We start from the raw sequence: 21,644 nt of genomic DNA, 5'->3' as shown, positions 1-21,644 counted from the left end.
TATAAAGAGTAAAAATATGTTGAATATCCGTATTTTGGGCAAATAAGCATTTTTGACATTCACCACAATCATTTTTAAATTTAGAAATTAAGAAACCCCCTACATATGACACCGGCTGCAAGTCAAATTTATCGTTAAAAGTGATATTGTTTTCCACCACAGAAACATTGCAAGATAATTCGTTTTCATTTTCTTGTACTTTAGATTCCACTCTTAATTTACCGACAGATAAAAAATGCCTCAAATTGTCCAAATGATTAGTTGCATCGTCTTCACAATTTTCTCCATAGTATTTGTACTCTTTTTGTTACCGGGGGCACACACTATTGTTTGGTTTATTTTTGTCTTGAAACTAAAAGTATAACTTTATTAAGAAGTCAGTTTCACTATCAAATTTTTACCTTTCTAAATTACGTAGCACATTTACAAACTGCCCAAAAAGTTGATTTTTTTTATTTTTTCCCTTTCTTTACTGTTTTCTTATTGACAACTTTTCAATACTGAAAACGTTGGATATGTATTATAATTACTTAATTTTTTAATTTTATTATAATTACTTAGATAAAAAAAATATTCAGCAGCTTCTCAGCGGACAGCTTCTAGCAGGCGGTAAAAACTTTTTTTGTTCGACACTGTCAGAATTTCAGAATTTTCTTCTGTGTGACGGATTTTGATAAATGTCACCACTTGTCAAAACGAAACGTCAAGCTAATTTTAAAGATTTTAAGCGATTTGGAGCCTTTAAGGGGCTCGTCGAACAAAAAAAAAAAAAAACGTTGTATTCAACTGGTTCTTGTGTAAATTGGGCTTTTTTGGCCCACACAAGAACTCGTCAAATAAACTACTATTACAGCCCTAGAGCTATAATATACTGATTTACGAACTAAAAACTAGTCCATAAGTAGGTAAAAATCGCCCGACCGGACATAAAAATTGAAAACAAAATTACACTAAGTGTATAATGACAATTTTGATATTACACTATGATGCTAGACAGTGAATGGCCCACTAAGAAATTTGGCAACACAGCCAGTGTCCTGGCCTGTTAAAATAGAGACCGCCTTGCTAGAATCCGAACTTATCATGTTGTGTGTAAGTACAGTGTGGGATAAAATGATTTACATCTAGTTACCTTTGGAATTTTTGCACATGTAAATTTTCCTGTACCGCTCTACTTTTTTTTCGAAATGCCGAACTATTAGTTCTGTCAATAAATGTCATCAATCGAATTGACAATTGTTGCAATTTACACACTAGTTGTGACTTGCTTTTGTTAGCTCCTTTTTAATTTCAATCTCAACTTTGTATTCATATCATCCCTTCGCAATAAATCACCTTTGGAATTTGGATATATATTTTGAGATTAGGCTCCCTTTTTTTTGTAGAGCGCCATTTCCTATTTTTACAAGGGTAATGCAAAGGTAACTAGATAAGTCATTTTATTCCATACTGTAGAATTTTTAAAAGTAAAATTCAACGCTGAATCTTTTATGTTCTGAAATAATAGTTATTTGTGTACAAGGCCCAAAAAGTGCATCTTTTTGGCTCTTCGCGATGTTATAGTCCTGGGCTACCCTCCGGATCGACCACCCTTCTTCTAATTTGGAAAGAATGAGCACTTTTGCGTTTTCGGTTGGATTAGGCATTTTGTTTGTCAAAATTGACATTGATCATTGACAAAAAAATGTAAATGCATTTCACACTGTAGAAAATTAGGTGTAATGTATTTTCAATTTGGTTGTAGGTCGTAAAATTTTATGGTACTTTAAGTTAAAGATCTTGCGGGGCTTATAAATCCTAGTTTACCACTAGCAGGTAATATTTTAAGCAGGGTTGTATCGTACATTTTGAATATTTGCATTGTACGGCAAACGGCACGCGCCGCTTCCCAACCTTTTCAAACCCAACCATTGTGCCCGTTAATCGCTCATAATATGCAATAAAATTTTACGACCTACAACCAAATTGAGAATACAATACTCTATAATTTTGAAATTAACTGACTTTCGCGGCCAAAATACATTAGTCGTCAATGCGACATTAATGATATTCAATTGTAAAGCAAGCTTTAGGATGGTTAACCTTATTTTTTACTGTTGTCCAAATCATTTTAATCTGTCAGTGAAGTTCTACTAAGTAAACCCGTTCTTCGTCCCTTGTTAACTACATACTTTTTGCTATACCCATTACTTCGGCAATTTGCCCCATAGACAACCCTTCAGAAGCAAGTAAGACAATTCTATATTTATCAAAAACTGAAGGTGCCATATTTTTGACAAGAATAGTTTGAAGTGTCAAAAAGTGACGACCAATGTATTTTGGTCGCGACAGTAAAGTTTTCCTACATATTTATAATTTGGTTTTATGGCAGTCCAATTGTAACTATTAGGGGCTGGGGTTGTGGTTTTGGCAATAGACGTGAAGATATTATAGCCTGGTCAGACAACAGATAACAGACCTTCTTTTACAGTCCTAGGATTTATGGCGGCAGTTGCCTATTGTCGGGGTATTGAACTCCCTGACAACAGGGTTGGTAGTAAAACCAAATTAGAAATGGGAACACTATACTATACATTATCCTTAAGAATTTTAGCCTAAATCTTCTTAGTAAAATGTTTGTATTAACGTAAATAATTGTTTGTATCTTTTTATTGTTTTCTAAAATTTTGAGTCCGGTCCTGTCTATTTCTCCGCTGTACTATAGTGAAATTTTTTTAATAAACAATTGTCAGTGTCAAAATGAAGTAAAAAACCATACTGTACCACCCTAAAATTTGGACATATGGACCAGCTGTATAACAATTTGACACCAAATCATGGTTAAGGTTATGTTCACTTCACTTCCCGTACCTTTCTTCCGTGAATTCATTTTCAAAACAAATTTAATGAGAAATCAAGAGAAACCTTTTCGAATTTGAAATAAACTCTCGCTCGTTGGGGCGCAGGCTCAGTTACATAAAAAAATGTTGACACTCAATGTGACCAACCGTATTATCATGAAAATCACAGTTTGGCTCATACCAACAAGACAACGTTTTGACAATTGTTTATTAAAAAAATTCAACTATAGATTAATAACTGACGTGACCCAGGATGGTCTTCCCGAAAATCAACTTAACAACAACAACAGAAAATTAACTTATCGTTCCTTCATTGCCGTACACATTTTACTAAGGTGATTTTTAATAAAACTCTTTAGAACAACGCAACTATCACATATTAAAAGGAACGCCTCAACTTCGAAGTCGCGATTTCTCGCGTGCGCGTAACGATGCCCGGCCTGTAGAAAATTTCAGGAAATAGATATTTTGGCCCGAGGAATTATAAGTCAACCGAGGGGAAAAACATGAATATCTCCCGTGGTGCATACAATATTTTATTTTTTAGTCTCTGTACTTAAAAATTAAAATTTCATTAAAAATATTTAGCAGGGAAGATTGCGTGAATATGTGGTTGCTATAGTTTCGTTCTCATTAGTTTGTTGTCATGTTGTCAACAATGTGGAGGGCGAAAAAATTTGACAAATCCCAAGGGAGTTATGAGGTGTTTTTCATGTGTATCTATGTCGAAAAGAAACAATATCGTATTACTAAAAAATAAAATAACTAAAACACACTTTGAAGTACTGTTTTTATACTTTTAATTGACGTAATTACATAACTTCTACATCTGTATGTACAGCCCTGAGCATTAAATCTTGGTCGTCAAGGTCATTTTGAAATTTCCCGCTACTGTCACAAATTAAAAATTTTGCTTGCTTAATTAGAACCAATGTCAATAAAACGTCAATCAAGTTTTATTTTAAACATTCAAAGTTATGGACCCAATATTCTATTTTAAAAGAGTAAAAATTATTTAGCTGATAGAGACGAATGTGTCAGAAGTTAGGGTGGCAACTCAAAAAGTTGACAAGATCTTGACAAGACAAGACAAATAGAATTTATTAAGTGTATGTCCGTTTCACATTAGAGCACTTTCTATTGTGTCAAAGAATGACCTTGACGACTAAAATTTATTGCTCGCGACTGTATACAGTGTTTTTGTTGTTGCCATAGCAAATTGCATGGTAAAACTTATACCGCCTGTTGCAGATTTGGTGCTAATTTTTATTTTAGTAATAAATCATTAATAAGACTACGTAATGCATACTGTTTGAACAACGCCAAGCAGTTTTATTTGACTCATTTTACTCTTCAAAGTTGAAATTAATGAACGTAAATAATTTGACAAAAAACGTAGTAGGCGAAACGGGAAAAAAAATTTGGTTTTATATTTTAGTCTATTATTTATTTTAATCATAGCCTCGAGCAGGTCTCGCTATTTATTTTTTAAGTGAAAGTGACAAAAGTCAAATAACATTTCAGCCTGCTAAAAATGATAGTGGCAAGAAAACACTTTTACTAAAATATATTTTTTTGTTCGACACTGTCAGAATTTGAGAATTTTCTCCTGTGTGAACGGATTTCGATACATGTCACAACTTGTCAAAATAAAACGTTGTATTCAACTCGTGGGCCTTTAAAACGCTCGGCCTACTCATGCCAAAAAAGCCCAATTTACACACGAACTCGTTAAATAAACTACTATTTTTTGCATATCGTAATGAAAGTAGCACTTTTTTACACACAAAATCGTAGTGAAAATAGCACTTTTTTACATAAAAATTCGTAGTGAAAGTAGTACTTTTTTGCTTCATTTTATTCCATCTCCTTGGAGATGATTGTCAAAGCGTAACTATTTTTTTTTGTAATTTTTCATAAATCCTTTCAGACCAAGTCTCAACTTTCGTCGATATGCAAAAAATAGTGTGTACAACACGTTAAGAAAGTCTCTTTTTTTCACTTACAGTCGGTTGCAAAAAATCGAGTACATCATGAAAATCAAGGGCACTGAATTTTCCTATTTTTAACACATGTCACAATCAGGCTTTTCTGACTTTTAACGGCACGCTTTTTTAATTAGGTTATGTGTGACACAAGGAATGAAAAGTTTTGACATTTTGCTTGTCTCGGTAACATCAAAATTGACAACAAGAAAGATGAATTAAACTATAGAAAATTTGATGTACCTACTCGATTTTTTTTGCAATCGACTGTATTTACTTAACTGCAAATTCATGAAAAAAAGTATGACTTTCATAACTAGTTGTACAAATAACTACTTCACAACTTTTTCGACAGCAGGATATTGAATTGTAATCTATCCGATAGTTTAAAAAATCTACCAACTTTGTTCCAAAAATGTTTTAAATATTTTCATGAGAATAAAAAATAACAGGGGGTACAAGTTTAATCATGCAATTCCCTATGGCAACAGTTACAAAAAATGCACTGTATGTACATTTATAATTTTATTTGTAGGTACTTGAATTTCGATGATATTACCAATAAACATTAACATAAAATATTGACCAACAATCAATCTGACGAATTATTAAATTTATTTGAATTCAACACAATCTGCGCGGCCACCGACTTCAGAAAATACAAAAATTTAAGTCAAGTGTCAGAAGCCACTTCCTTCCAAATCGGGTTTTTAGCGACTGGAATGCCCTAAGTGACGAAATTGTAAACGCATCTAACCCGAACATTTCAACAACAAATTTGATGCACATAACTGCGAAAAAAAATTTTTTTCTTTTACAATCTGGGAGCTAAACAAATTTCGATCTCAGCTGCGATTCTCCGTAATAATAATAATAAACAATTGTGACATCTGAACTTAACAACAACAACTTAAGTAGGTACATAACATTTTTGGTTTACAATACAAAAATTTCCGATAATAATGCGGAATCTGGAAAAGTGCCCCGAATGCTTGCAGCGTTTCCACGTTGAATAGCAAGGGAAATCCTCTCGAAAAGGAATTTCTTTGATTTTGAATCGCCTGATTCCGCAATAAGTCGCTCTCCGATGACATTAATGAAATCGATGGCTTCTTTGCACCAAGGGCCTAAGGTTTCAAAGGCTAAACCTTTAAATATGTAATTTGACGAAATAATTGAACTATATTTGCTATGTTTGCGTTTGCAAGCTATTTCAGCGGCAAAACCGGAAACTTCAGAAGTTTTCAAAACGTAACTGTCTGCAAGTGTATCTACAATATTAACGTCCCTAACTAAAGGCTGACCTTTAATCCACGGTACTAAAGTCATCCCATCTGGGCGTTTTCCATCATCCCGAGACAGTTCGTTTGGTTATTTTAAATTAGTATTTGATTTTAGATTTATGATGACATTTATGGTTACAAGTAATGGTATGTTTAAATAACACGTGATGTTATAAATCCCATTTTCTCATCAATTTATATTCACAATAACTGAAACAGTAAACGGTGAAATTTCTGATTTACATTGAACGTGTGACAATCTTCTCTTGTGCTTTTTTAAGCTGCGTCCAAATTTTGTTTGAAAATTACATTTCTCCCACTGAAACCACCGAACACGAGTCTGTATTGTTTGGGTATTGTATTGACGTTTGTTGAACGTTGGATGTTTAGCGATTTTGTACGAGTACAAGATATGCTGACAAATGACTTTTCTTATGTTGCCTTACGTAGTCCTTTCGTTTCGCCTGCTGAGAGATGAATTTTCTTATTATGTCGTTTTAAGGAGTAGTTTCGTTTCGTTTTAAATTCGCATTTTTCGCAATTATACCACTGGATGGCGCCTGCTGTGAGATGAGTTGCCTTATGTCGTTTAAGACGGTTGCCATACTTCGTTTTGTATTCGCATTTATCACAGCTGCACCACTTAAGGTCATTTGGCAGATGCTTTTTCTTATGTCGCCGTAGGTAGTCCTTTAGTTTCGCCTTAAATTCACATTTATCACAGCTATACCACTGGATAGCATCTGCTGAGAGATGAATTTTCTTATGTAGTTTCAGCTTGTCGTTCCGTATCGTCTTAAATTTGCACTTATCACACCTATACCACTTACGGTCATTTGCTGGCAGATGCTTTTTCTTATGTCGCCTTAGGTAGTCCTTTAGTTTCGCTTTAAATTCACATTTATCACAGCTATACCACTGGACAGCATCTGCTGAGAGATGAAGTTTCTTATGTTGTTTAAGGCCGCTGTTATATTTCGCTTTGTATTCGCATTTATCACAGCTATACCACTGGACAGCATCTGCTGAAAGATGAATTTTCTTATGTCGATTTAGGGCAACGTTCCATTTCGTTTTAAATTTGCAATTATCACAATTATACCACTGAACAGCATCTGCTGAGAGATGGTTTTTCTTATGTACATTTAAGGTGTCTTTCCGTTTTGTCTTAAATTCGCACTTATCACAGCGATACCAATTAACAGCAACTGCTGATAGATGATTCTTCTGATGTCGCCTTAGGCAGTCCTTTCGTTTCGCCTTATAATTGCATTTATCACAGCTATACCAGTGGATAGCATCTGCTGAGAGATGAATTTTCTTATGTTGTTTTAAGTAGCCGTTTCGTTTCGTTTTAAATTCGCATTTATCACAATTATACCAGTGGATTGGATTTTCCGTATAAAAACATGAACTTTCCAGGTGTTTGATCCACAGTAAAACAGAATATGTTTCAAACGAGCACTTTTGACAAATGTAGCTTTTCACTACCATGTCATTTTTTGGTTGATCTTGCACACGATCAGTTTCTTTTCTGTGATATTCCCTGAAATGTTGCTTTAAAATTACCACAAGATCGGTTTCAAAATTACAGTCCTTGCAGAAGTATTTTTCCAAATCGTCGCAATTCGTTTCGAGTGGCAACCGGTGGCGTTGCGCATGGTTCACCATATCGAAAAATGATTTGGTCATGAAAGGACATCTCTTGCAATTGTGAATATTTCCGTAGCCACATTTGGGGATAATCTCGCTATATTCCAAATTTGGCATTTTGATCTTATAATCTGAAAAATTTCATTTCATGTCAATACAAAAAACTACTTAAAATAATTGCAAAATACAGGATTATTCACATAAGATGACGAGCCTGACCTGGTAAAAATGCAACCCAAAATACATTTTACAAAGCACACGTTGTGTTTTGGCATTTGAAAATTAAATCAGAAACCCAAGTAGGTATTAGTTTGAACGGTACCGAGATATCAAAAATTACCTTGGTCATGAATTTTCAAATAATTGTCGAAGCTAGATCGTGCATTTTTTGAATGTCAAAATCTGTCAAACAGTTTTTGAATTATAGTTTTCAGTACAAACACAAAATTTATGATTGAAGCCTATTTTCGAACTGGTGTGCAAATTAATGGAATTTGAGAATACAGTCAGCGTTTATGCTTGGACAATTTTTATGCATGCCTCACAAATTGTCTTAGGGTGTTTAGCAAAACTTGCTCTGTGACTCATAAAAAAGGTGCTATCCCGGTAGATCTGTCATTGCATTTTTCGTTCATATTTAGTATTTGAAAATGTTTTCGAACAATGACAGAACCGACATGATCCTACTTACTCATTACTTTTGTGATTTTAATTGCTTATTATTGTTATTAAATCATACTTGTTGAGAGAGGTATTTAAAGTGTCAGAACTTGACATTCTTTAGGATGACGTTAAAAGCTATCTATGTTTTATATGCATTATGATAATGTAATAGGAATCGAGAGAGCTTTATTATGAATTGCATCTTGGGTTGCATTTTTACCTGGTCAGGCTCGTCATCTTACGTGAATAATCCTGAATACAAGTCTTGTGTTATCTACTTGTAAATCTTGATTTGTTCAATCTACTGTACTATTTCCAACGATAGATTCAACCTTTTCAAATAACATGAAAACAAAAAAGTTCCCGAGACAACATCATAATAAGTACTGGGGACTTTGGGGTAAAACACTTCAACATTGGCGATGTTCGTTTGCAGAGTCTACTCAATATTGAACCGACCCGTCCACAAGTTTGTTAACCTCTATAACTCTGTCAACAATCTGTCATTGGATATATCGGGTAATCAAGAAAATTGTAATCGAATCTGTGTCGGTCGTATTCCATGTCTTCTCCGATTGATATGTTTAATTGTGGAATCTAAAGCTGTATTATTTGCAGACTGATACAATTAATTATAATTTTGAATTATAAGATTGAATTTCCGTTTGACACGAATGACATTTGTTTATGTTTAATCGGTGCCCTTAGATATTTTCTTCGAGAATAAGAATCGTTAAGTTATTCTATTTTTAATGGAAAACATTGCAAAGAAAGAAAAAAAAAAGAAATATTTTTGGCTCTAAATTTTAATATGCCCCAATTAACCTACCCTTTAAAAAGCACAACAATTATCCCTCTATGACAACAATCGACAGTTTCCAACGCCTTCCCAGCCCAGGATTTTATTTGAACGCGCGATAGCTACAACGTGATCAACAATGACTGAGTCTTTTGGTAATGAAACAACAGAAAAATACTGGTGTTTTTTGTCTCGTAATTGGCACTGACCGGATTTTTTACTTGAGACGACATCAAAAACATTTTTGGTTATGGCAGTTATGTTTATATTATTACAAAAATGAACCTTTGATGGTAAATTTCAAATTTGCCAAATTTCATTGTTACCAACACATTCAGTCATTCTTAATCATACCGTATTAACAAATTACATTCATTCTGAGACCATGAACTGCGCAGACGACTTTGAAAAGATGTTGTTAAGTATTTCCACTTTTAAAGCAACAAGCAACATTATGTTGGCATCTGACGTTGGGCAAGATGGACTGATGGAACGGAAAACATATGTTGTCGAAAACTGCGGTTACCATGAAAAAACATTTCCTGAAGTAAACGCTTTCATTAAGTTTCAAATTTGTTGACAATTGCTTCGAAAGGTTATGTTTGTAATCAATGTAATAAGTGGAAGACATTAAAAATTGTCAAATTGACAGGAGCATAAAATAACCACAAAGTAACCTATAATAAATAAACGTATCGCTTTTTTTGTTTTTGTTTTTTTTTGTTGTTTCAATATTCAAGATTCAAATTGCAAGAAAAATTCTTCATGGCGTTGCAAATAAAGAATTTTCGAAACCAACGTACTCAATGTGAAATCAAGAAGACAAGGAAAATTCGGGGTATGAACATTTTAACAATGCTAATGTCGCGGCAAGTCGGCTAATGTAAGTTCCCAGAAAGTGCCAACATCTTGTCTTCAACTTCTGTCTTATGGCATTCACGATCTTTTTGGAACCGAGTTGGCTATGACCATCTGGTGTTTTTGTTGGCAGTACTTCGTATAACTAAATTCCCCAAAGGAAATTGACACTTTTTGTGTTAGGTTAGGTTGTTTTCAGCTTAAAAAGTTATATTTTCTGAATCTCTTAAATCCGGTCTGTCCTTTTTAAATTGGAAGTAGTATCGTTTGATGTAAATTTTTTGTCGTCACAATAGCTATTTGTGCAATAAGTTAGGAAATTCAATTTTTTTCCGTATTAGGCATGGGATTTTTGATCGAGACAAAAATCGACATCAAAAACATTCCGTGTACGGAAAAATTGGACTTCCTACGTATTGCACACAAGATTTTTTCTACTGGAGTTTGGAAAATACCGAAAAAAAGAATCGGTAATTGAAATTTTAATCATGTATTTCGCATGCGTACTTGCTAACAACAAAGAACCTCTTATTCGTGAGAATTAAAAAACAACAATTAATTGTTACTTTTTACACAATAAATAAATAGTTGACGCATAACACAGTTAATTTCAATTGCATTAATAATTTACATGATTAATGTAGTGCGTTAAATATACTGGATAAAGTACTTGAAGTAAAACCATTGAATGTTAGGAATTATTGTCCTCAAAACATTTTTATTTCGTTGTATCTTAATATGAATTAGGAGAATAGACAAAAAATCACAATTTTGTGCATGAAATTGCTCTTTGGCAATGAGAATGTTCCAAATAAATACTGTTAAAATCGCGCTAGTTCCTCTTTAAATACCTATGGGCCGTACGTATGATTTCCCATTCGTTAAGCCTTTCATTAGCTAAATAATTGATTAGACAAAGTGAGAGTATATGCCAAGCACTATGTTAGACAGAGACAATAGTATATTTCAAACCAAGGTAAGAAAGTGGTTTCTTGCAGACCGCAGGCAAAGATTATAAACCGAGTCGTAGACGAGGTTTGTAAGTGCCTAAGGTCTGCAAGGACACTTTCTTAACAAGGTTTGAATACAATTTTTTTCCCTACCGGCACAACTTTGTTGAAAAAAGTCAAAAAAGATGGTTATATTCGTGATTAAAACGAAAATTTTGAGAATTGAATAGTAGGCTGTGTTAATTGTTTAATTAACTTGTCATCGCATTTGAAGATTTGAGGTTTGTTCGAAAATTTGATATAAACAGGGTAAAGTAATCTACCTACCTAGCTTATCTGTTTATTTTCCAGATTATATGATTGACCTACCAACTTACTTCATTGAATTGGCTTTCATTTATCAATAACTTATTTCACTTTTGACATTTGTATTTTGGTATAGTTTTACCATAAACATTTCATGATTAACTTTCTTACCTTAGCGAGAAAGTTGAATTTTCTCACCTCAAATGAGGTATCCACAGCCTACATTTCTAACCGGTAGGGAGAAAAACAATTTAACGACGTTCTTTAACTTTAATGAAAGGGAAATCATGCGGCCCAAAGTTTTTAATCACCAAATCTCAAAAATTACACTAAAAACGTTCCCAATCGAAATTTTATCGTTGAACTTACTCATTTGTATTTAAAATATAGCAACAATTTATAGAGATTGGTGTTTTGAGGCGCCAATATTTCTCTAAATTCCGAATCGAAAATTTTACCTTTAGACAAGTTTTTTTCCGTGAACAGCTCGAATCAATCGACTGAAAGCCGCAAGTTATTATTTGCATGATTTATTGTACAATTGAATGCGAAAATTTCAAAAACTCCTGTGTTCTAATGAGTGATATTACACATCAAGACAGGCGGAATTTTGAAAACACTAACTGAAAGCTGCGCGCTGCCTCCGCGAGGCGTCAGAAAACGATATCGGGCAACCGTATAATTAAAATTGTTATCTTGAGAAGGGTATTGCTTTTATGAAATATTATTTCCGCCCTTAGTAGGAAATTTTCACTTTTCCTAACTCAAATTAGTATTACAATGTTAAAGTTTTCCAAACACCAGTAGAAAAAATTATTTTGGCAATTTTGACTTTTTCTTTGACGGAAATTAAAATTATTTTTACACACTTAATATATCATTTACTTTCCTACGAATATTAAAATAATAAATCTGGCAATGCGGTAGTAATAAAATGTCGAACGACAGTGACAGAAAAAAAAAGTTACATCCGTTGCATCACTGAATCGGTTAGTCCAACATGAAAAGAAAAAATCATAGCCAACTCGGTCCCAAAAAGATCGTGAATGCCTAATACATAAAAATTGTTGTAATAATTGGTTAATTTTGAATAAATTTACTTACTGTTCTAGAACACCAAAATTACGAGTACTTACCGTCGAGTTTATCGTTAGCAACGAATAAACACAACTTACCGTCTTGGAAACAGACTTGGTAAACAAGCAGAGTACAATCGCGCAAAAAAAATACATAATTATGTGGCAGGAAATCGACAAATACCGCACAGAAGAACGTGTTTTGGCGATGGTAAATTTGGATCCAACATACAGTTTAAGGCAAATTTCTTTTGAAGTAGGTTTATGTAAATCGTGGATATGGAATATCTTCAGGAAGTACAAATATCATCCGTACAAGGCACAGTGTCATCAAAAGATTTTTGCTGTTGGCGAAGAAAGTAGGAGTGCATTGTGTTATGAAATGCAAGAGCTTTCTGTTGGCAATTTGCTTCACAGACGAACGCACTTTTACACTAAATAACGAACCGAATGTTCAAAACACGCGATATTGGGCTCAGGAAAATCCTCGAGTTAATATTCCTACTAGAACTCAATATCCTCAAAAAATTCATATCCGCACTGGGATTTTTAATACATAACAGGATTATTGGTTCATTTCAAACAGAGGGCAATTTAAATTCAGCAACTTGTTAAGATTTATTAGTAACTAAAGTAGGACCTGCATGGGAGAAGTTGCGAGAGAAAATCAGGAAATCTGGTTCCAAGATGGCTGTCACGCGCATTTCGGCTTACATGTTAGGATTTTTTTAGATGATTCGTTTCCAAATTGTTGGATTGGTAGAGGTGGTGCTATAAATTGACCAGCAAGATCTCCCGATTTAGCACCTTGCGACTTTTTCTTGTTGGGTCACTTTAAAAACAAAATTTGCAAAAGACGCCACCCAGATATTAATTCTTTCAGAGAAGCAATAACTGCCGACTGCGTGTTAATTACTGAGAGGCAGTTGGCCAGTGTAGGAAATGCTTTTTACAACAGATTGCGGTATTGTTTATTTCAAAACTGGGGGTTATTTGAACGTTTATTGTAGTTTTATCTTTTTTTGGTATTGTTTTTTTTTTAAGAATTTATAATAAAAACTGTTCATTACTTTAATATTTTTATGTTCGACTGTGACAAATATAGATGGTTTATGACGTTATTTTGAGGCCATAAACTACCACTTTATCGGACTAGTTCGATAAACAAGACGGTAAGGTAAATTTCTAGTTAATCGCCAACTAGATTTAAATTTTTGGTTGATCGCGTTTAGAATTTGTGCTGTTAGATGTCGCTATGCAAAAATACGTAGCGACACGGCTTATTGTTGGTTCATGAGTATAAATAAAATTGTAAAATGGAAAAATGTGGTTTCTTTTGTGCAAATTTTAAAAATAGGTAACTTTTAATAAATAATAAATATGTACTACTATAATAAATAAAGTCGCAAACCTGCTGCCATTCTACATTTACCTCATGTCACTGTTATTTTTTTGTAATTTGAACAAATAATGCGGTCGAATCTAAAATATTGTATGCAACTCGTCCATAATGATGCTTTATTGGACTCTTCTATTTACAGCCTCGCTCGCTGTGCTCGCTCGTCCAATAAAGCATTACATTATGGACTTGTTACATAAATAGCTATTATTATTAATTCTTTAATACCGTGCCTACAAATAAATTCGGAATTAGAGTAGGCATTGATTTTATCATGAAATTGGTAACATGGAATTTTTATAGGCATCGCAGTGACCTTAGACTACACAATAGGCGTGTTTCATAGTATGTACATAGTTTATTTAATGAGTTCGTGCGTAAAGGCCCATGAGTGCGTTTGATTTTGATTTTATATTACTAGATTGGCCACCTAAATGGAAAACCGTATGCAAGAAATTTTACTTTTGGATGCCACTGATAGAGAGCGTAGCAATCAACGAATCAAATTTTTACAGTCGACCGAATGAATTTGTGAGCACTAATTAGAGTTGATGAATATTCAGGCGAGCGGTTCTTTCTTTGCCACTTTTCACCGAATCACAGACAGCGTACGCTATCAAGGGCCGAGCCAAGCCAAGTAGTGGAGCAAAATCGGACTGAAATTATGACTTCTAGTGATTCCAAGGTATAACTAAATGAGACAGATACTATCTTGTAGAGGACATTTTGGGACATACGGAATGGTCATCTACAACTTTTTTTAATAAGACCGAACTTTGAAAACGGCCTTTATACGTAGTTGAGGCGTAATCCGAAACACTACGTTTCTCGTAGCATTTAACGCTGTGTTAATTCAACTATTGAAGCTCTAATTTTGATTTTTTGTATATTTATACTAAAAAGCACAGCGCTTCCAGTAGTGAGTTGGAAATTTCGCAAATATTGAGAGTTTTGAAAAAAAATAAATAATAAATTTAGATGAATCAAAAATGCGCATTGTAAACTTCACTCTGCTGGGACCTATGTGAAATGTTGAAAATTTCGATACACATGCAGCGAGTCAAATGTAACTAAGATATTGGTAAAGTTTTTTAAAAAAGAATTAATTCGGTGGCCTGTATACTTTTTGAGAAAATAATTATTTTTTATTCGACGAGCGAACGCGCGGCAGCTTCTGGCAGGCAGAAATAACCCGGCACGCGTATTTTATATCGATATAGATAGAGGGTTTATATGAGGATGAGGATAACGAAGAAGAAAGCATTTAAAATAGGTACATTTTAGCAAAAATAGAAAAAAGTTACCTACTCAAAATTTTACAATTACATATTGTTTTTAGACGGCTACACTCTCTATCTACATATATCGATATAGACCACTAAATACAGAGTGATCAACAAGAATCCAAATCAGAGCAAGCGTTGCAAATTATCGGTCACGTCACGTGTGCCGGGTTATTTTTGCCTTCCAGGAGTCATTCGCTCGTCGAATAAAAACATTATTTTCTCAAAAAGTATACGGGCTATCGACTTAATTGTTTTTTTCAAAACTTTTCCAATATCTTAGTCATATTTGACTCGCTGCATGTGTATCGAAATATTCAACATTTCACATACATAGGTCTCAGCAGAGTGAAGTTTACGATGCGCATTTTTGATTAATCTAAATTTATTAATTATTTTTTTCAAAATTATCGATACATATTTGCGAAATTTCCAATTGACTGTTGGGAGCGCTGTACTTTTTAGTATAAATATACAGAAAATCAAAGTTATAGCTTCAATAGTTGAATTAACACAGCGTTAAATGTTACGAGAAACGTAGTTTTTAGTACACATCAACTACGTATAAAGGCCGTTTTCAAAGTTCGGCCCTATTAAAAAAAGTTGTAGATGACCATTCCTTATGCCCCAAAATATCCTCTATGTTATACAAGATAGTATAGGTCTCATTTAGTTATACGTATACCTCAGTATCACCTAGCCTCAGAATGAAAACCTTCCTTCATTTCGCTGTTATCAATCTTTAACAGTTGCCTCTATTTGCGGCCATTTTTCCATAAGCAACCGTATTCCATCGTGTAGAGAAAAAGTTTGCTTTTGATATAATTTGTTATGTTATGATATGAACGGATAAATTAAACAGAGACGTACCTGTTTACACCCGGTTGCCAAAGGGTTGGGGCCAAGTGAGAAATGGCAACCCGAACTTTTCAAGTTCTTTACACATCTCTATTTGAAATGAATTATAATTTATCTCAAAAACGAGTGAACGAAATTGTTTGGAAAAAATTAATTAATTTAATTTTAATTAAAAATACTTGCGGCTATATTTTCATAGGCAACTCGGCAGAAACATATTTCTTTTATTGTGAATAATTAGTTTCTGATTTTAATAAAGTATTACATTGATTTGCTCCAAATAAAATAATATGTACATTAGTACCTACAGTTGACTCAAGTTGCAAAAAACCACTTGTCATTTGTAACAGCATTTTTTTCATATTTTTGAACCAAATAAAGGCACAAAGGGATCAGAAAATCATAGTTTGGGTTGAATATTTTCCATATAAATACAGTTTAAAAGTAATTTCAAATGACTAATGCCATAAAAGTGCTGTTGTAAATGCAAAGTGGTTTTTTGCAACTTGAGTCAACTTTAGACATAGTTGGGATTGTAGAAAAAATGTTGTGTGTTGCGAGCGCAAGTGTTTTATTGGGAGTCTTTTATTAAACTTTGGAAATTACAGTCGCGGACAAAAAAATAGGACAATATTTTTTCGCTAATGTAAGGCTCTTTACTATTTCTATGGTTACTATTAAAATATTTATGTATTTATTAGAGTAAGCCAGGTTTACTTAACTCAATTTTAGTTAAATTTTGTAATAAGACTTGTCCCACTTTTTTCTGTCCGTGACTGTAATAACTAAAATGTAAAATAATTGTGCATAACTGTGACAGTTTATTTTGTCAAAATTAATTGTTATGACATTTATGACAATAAAGCTTAGACTTCATTGGGTTTTTTTAAATGACATATAAATAGCTGCCCGAAATTCCATGCTCCCAATAGTACATTGTCAGTCTCTCAATCAACAATGTATCACTTTGCGTTCTTAATACACAAAGAATAGCATATTTCGTGTTAGTTTCCTGAGATACATAACGTGAAAAGGCAACAAACAAACAGTTACCATTGATACTCGGGAATTAATTTTATAATAATTTTTAAACTCAAACAATGATTTAGTGATTACAGTATGAAATAAAACGCATTGCGTTATACGTCCAGTAATATTTTAAACAGTAACTCGTCGCCTCGTCTGTTCCTGTCGTGTTCTGGAAACATTTCGAATTTCGACTCGATAGTGCGATACTCCGAACTCCGCGCTTTATTCAAGTTACGACAAGCTTACTCTGGCGACAGAAACGTAACGTATGTCTAACCGAATTCTTACAGCGGCAATAGGCGCTCCCTCTGGTACCCGCATCCAAAAGTTTGCAGAAAACTGGTTCCATTGGTGGCCAATCTAGTAATATAAAATCAAAGGCAATATTAATTGCCTATGTTCGACTTTGAGAGTGGATACTATGGGGAATTAATTATATTTTAATTTACACTCCAAAATCAGCTCTTTATTGTTCGGCTGTGTGTTACAGAATGAATCCAAAAACTTAAACTATTACAGTTTAACCTGCAGAAGCTCGATAATTATCACATTTATCACCCAACTGAGACTCGATAATTAATCACCCTAGCTGCGTGCTCCTTGATTTCGTTGGGGTTAAAATAAAATCCCACGCATTAACTCAAGTCGATAAAATGTTGACGGTAAAATATACAAAATTTAATAATCAATCCGAATACATGAAATTTTGACAATACTACCCGGTACAGTTGGTTGCAAAAAAACGGGAAATGTAAATCTGGTTTTGTCCATTTGACAATTAATTGTCTACTTGAAAATTTTTTCCCCCAAAATTTACTTATTTTAAATGATATACCGGGTGACTGATGAAAAATCTTTGACGTTACATCTTGTTTATTTTTTATCTGATTTGAATCAAATGAAATATGTAGTTCGAAAATACTTCAACATTTGATATTGTTTTCGACATCTATTTTTCGACAGCCGATTGTGAACTTTTTTCAAATTACACTGTATATATTTTTTTATTCATTCTTATAGAGATTTTTCTTCTGAATATCTGTACACAAAAAGAAAAAAACAACAAAAATGTACCTATATAAAATTGGTACCATGTCGTCCTTTCACCATCTTATCGACGAGCAAAAGAGAGAGACGTTAATATGTATGTAAGTATATCCATAAATTTAAAAAAATATTAACACATTTTGTAATCAGTGACAAAAAAAAATGTAAAGAGATTGCTGATATTAAGTATGTATTGTATTTGAGAAATAAAATTACTAATTAAAGAAATGACTTATTCATTATATCATATTTTAATTTCAATAGCCAGCTTTTTTCGGAAATGTAGTGTGGGTTGCATTTTCAATTCCGTCGGGCTCATTGTTACTCGTGAATTACCCTGTATACAGGTTTATTCACATAAGGTAAAATAGGTAAAAATGCAACCCAAGATACAATTTATAAAGCTATCTTGTCCCTATTACGAGTACATTTTTAACATCAGCCTAATGAAATGAGTAATGAACGCCAAATTTTGACAAATACCCCTCTCAACAAAGTAAGATTTAAATTTTATTCATAATCGGTTAGTAACATACAGCTTTTCTAACCTCTTAAAGGTTAGAAAGTCGGCGATTACTCGTGTACACATCAACCGGTCAGTAATGATGAAAAGAGTTAGTGATGAGGCGTAAGCGGTCAGTAATGAACGTCGCCTGCGTTGATTATTATAATCAACGCAGGCGACGGTAATGAAACCCATAACTGACCTGTGGGGGCGCTACTGTAGCACCGATCGCGAAAATCTCTGTACGTTTTTCTGATAACGTAATTTGCTTTTCTCAGGTAAGAGATTGAGTGTTAATTTGCGTGCGGATTCCCGCAATTCTGGGGAGGGTACACTCTATTTCACTATCGCACATTTTATTTGTTAAAAAATGTGAGCAAATGCCAATTTGGTTTGACTTTTGTGAACTAAAATTTAATACAATCTCAATCGTGCGCGCCCACTAAGTTTTAATATTTTGCCAAAATAAAAGATAATATACGGAGGTTGGCTTTTATTTATTTTATCTTACAGGTGGAGTTTTTGAACTACCTTAGACCATTGTTTTCGGTGACAGAAGTCAAATTTTAATCACAAGTGAGATAAAGTATTATCTATTCATTTTGATTGTGACCACAACGAAAAAAATAGTAGGCGCTGTTTAGCTGTGTGCTGCATACGTTTTCCACTAAATTTTTGTGTGGTGTGAACGTGATGTGAAAATGTCAAAATTGTCAAAACTTAACAATGGTGGTGAAGCAATGATCTCAATGTATTTATCGCTATAAATGAAGAAACAAGGAAATGGTCATTTGACAGTAAGAAAAACGCGAAAAATACTTGGGGATTCCTAATTTTTAGATAAAAACTAATCATACACCAAGGAACATAAAGTTCATAAAAATGTTTTATAGGCAAAGCCGAGGGCCCAAAGGTCTCCGAGGCGAAGAAAAGGGCTTACGCATCGTGCATTGTATTACATTTTTCCTTCTCCCCGCTCCTTAGGAATATTTATTTGATAATAATGAAAATTAAAACTAAAATCGCGGCGCAAAATTACGTGGTGGCTGATTGTGAGAACCTTGGTAACCACCTAGCGGACCCATCAAAATTTTCAAACAACAAATTTCTCTGCCGAATTTTGTCAAGAAAAAATGGGTTCAATTGAAGAGGCTGCTAAAGCTGCGTCTTGTTCGTTGTTGCCGACTAAATCCCAAGAAAGATACAAGCAGACCTATGAAAATTTTATAAAATGGTGTGCGACCAAGGATGCAGAAGAAATAAGTGAAAACGTTTTACTGGCGTATTTTTTGGAAAAATCGAACGTACTGAAATCTCCTGCTAGCCTGTGGCCGGAAAATTCAATGCTCAAATTAACAATTTCCGTAAATAAGAATCTTGATATTTTCAAGTTTGAACGTTTAAAAATCAAAATCAATCGTTTATCAAGAGAAAAAATGATGGATATCAAGCCAGAAAATCGCAGCTATTTTCGAGAGACGCGTTTGTGAAATTTCTGTTAAGCGCTCCTAATAAAATTTTTTTAATGAAGTGGTAGCGATTTTTGGGGTCGCTGGAGGAGAATAATTTCATAGTGGTTCAAATCATTTCCACAAAAAGCAATGTGCCAAGAACATTCGTAATAACAAATGGAGATCAAAAGGATTGGACAACGTTAGTTAACCGTTATATGCAACTTCGACCTAAAAATGCACAGGATCCACGCTTCTTCTATCGGTATGAACGTGGCAGATGCGTAAATCAAGTAGTTGGCAAGCACACAATCTCCAAGATTCCTTACGAAATGGCAAAATTTCTACAACTTCCAAACCCAATCTAATACACTAGTCATTCGTTTCGACGAACATCATCAACATTATTGGCAAATGCACCAGGCATGGACATACTGGACTTGAAGAGACATGGGGGCTGGAAATCGTCTACTGTAGCAGAAGGGTAGGTACCTAACAGAGTCTCCAACGAATAAAATCGAAGTGACCAATTAAATCCTACATGAAAATTCCGTCCATGATGCAGAAAACGAGAACAATCCAAGAAACTGGCGTTATAAGAGGGAGAAGGAAAAACATTTTCAGATACTAAATATGTATCAACGAAAAATGCAATGACAGATATAATTTTCAAAGTAATAGAATACCAACTTGGATTCCTGTATTTTGGGTTGCATTTTTACCTGGTCAGGCTCATCATCTTATTACGTGAATAACCACAGTTTTGGTTTCAATGAGTTTCGGACAAGTGTCAAAGCAGAAAAGTTTTATTGCTAAACCCAACATTTAAAATGGATGCTCTATAGTGGCTCAAAATTGTCTCCATGCTGTTTTAGACACCATTGACACCATTGACACCTTCTAGAACTACCAGACATTGCATTCAGTAAAAAATTTGGGGGTATTTCCTGACAGACTTCCATTATCCTACTTCTTAACTCTTCTCAGGGTAGCAGGTGGGGGTGTTTTCAAAATTATTTGATTTGACGAGTCATTTATTCAAATAGCATAAAAAATAAGCAAGATACAGCATCAAAGGTTTTTCATCAGTCACCTGGGACCGGTATAACCTTACCTATTTTAAAGTTTTGTTATGTCGTTTCACTTGGAATCACGGACATTTCCAAGGCTGGCTCGATTACAAATTTTCTTGACTACACGATGTTACAGCGACTTTCGGTAATCTCTAATTGTTTTATTTTTCGAAATCATGTGATATTTTATGTAAAATGCAAGTACGTACTTACCATTAATTCTATCAGAACAGGAACAGAGTATTTAAATCTTTCACAGTTGGTTTGTATTCGATGTTCGTATTTCTATGTGGTTATCTATCAGGTGGACACAACCGAAACGAGAGCCCCATGAGCCCCCTCGCAAAACAGACAACCAGAGACAGTTAACAGTATCAGTAACACCACAACACATAACAAACATAAACCAGAGAGTATAGGAGAGAGCATAGATTAAGAGGGGAATAGATAGCCGACTCTCAGGTTGAACGGATAACAAGTTTCAGCGCCATCTATAGTTGCCGCAAAAAAGTTAAATCGAGAGTCGGTACAAAGTTGATTAGAGACCTGTAATCGTGCTAAGCCGGCAAAATCGAAACCTGTACTA

At 34.0% G+C, this 21,644-nt stretch overlaps 1 protein-coding gene across 6 annotated transcripts in view; it reads right to left on the bottom strand.

The window, feature by feature from the left end:
• The window catches only part of LOC138131878 (zinc finger protein 43-like), a 107,715-nt gene that overhangs the window by 26,836 nt on the left and 59,235 nt on the right, over positions 1-21,644 (bottom strand). Inside the window, exons 1-2 of one of the 6 annotated variants that reach the window (XM_069049139.1) lie at positions 21,272-21,478; positions 3,624-7,892 (exon numbers count right to left, since the gene is read on the bottom strand). In XM_069049139.1, coding sequence (XP_068905240.1) covers positions 6,541-7,878 — 1,338 coding nt within the window. In that variant the 5' untranslated portion in view covers positions 7,879-7,892; positions 21,272-21,478 and the 3' untranslated portion in view covers positions 3,624-6,540. Of the gene's footprint in view, positions 1-3,623; positions 7,893-21,271; positions 21,479-21,644 lie in introns of those variants that run through there. The other 5 variants (XM_069049138.1, XM_069049136.1, XM_069049137.1 and 2 more) reach the window with 5 other exon arrangements.

Source organism: Tenebrio molitor, chromosome 5 (genome assembly GCF_963966145.1).
Source record: "Tenebrio molitor chromosome 5, icTenMoli1.1, whole genome shotgun sequence".
NCBI classification, from domain to species: domain Eukaryota; kingdom Metazoa; phylum Arthropoda; class Insecta; order Coleoptera; family Tenebrionidae; genus Tenebrio; species Tenebrio molitor.
Note: the sequence above shows the minus strand (reverse complement) of the source record. Positions and strands in the feature narration are given on the sequence as shown.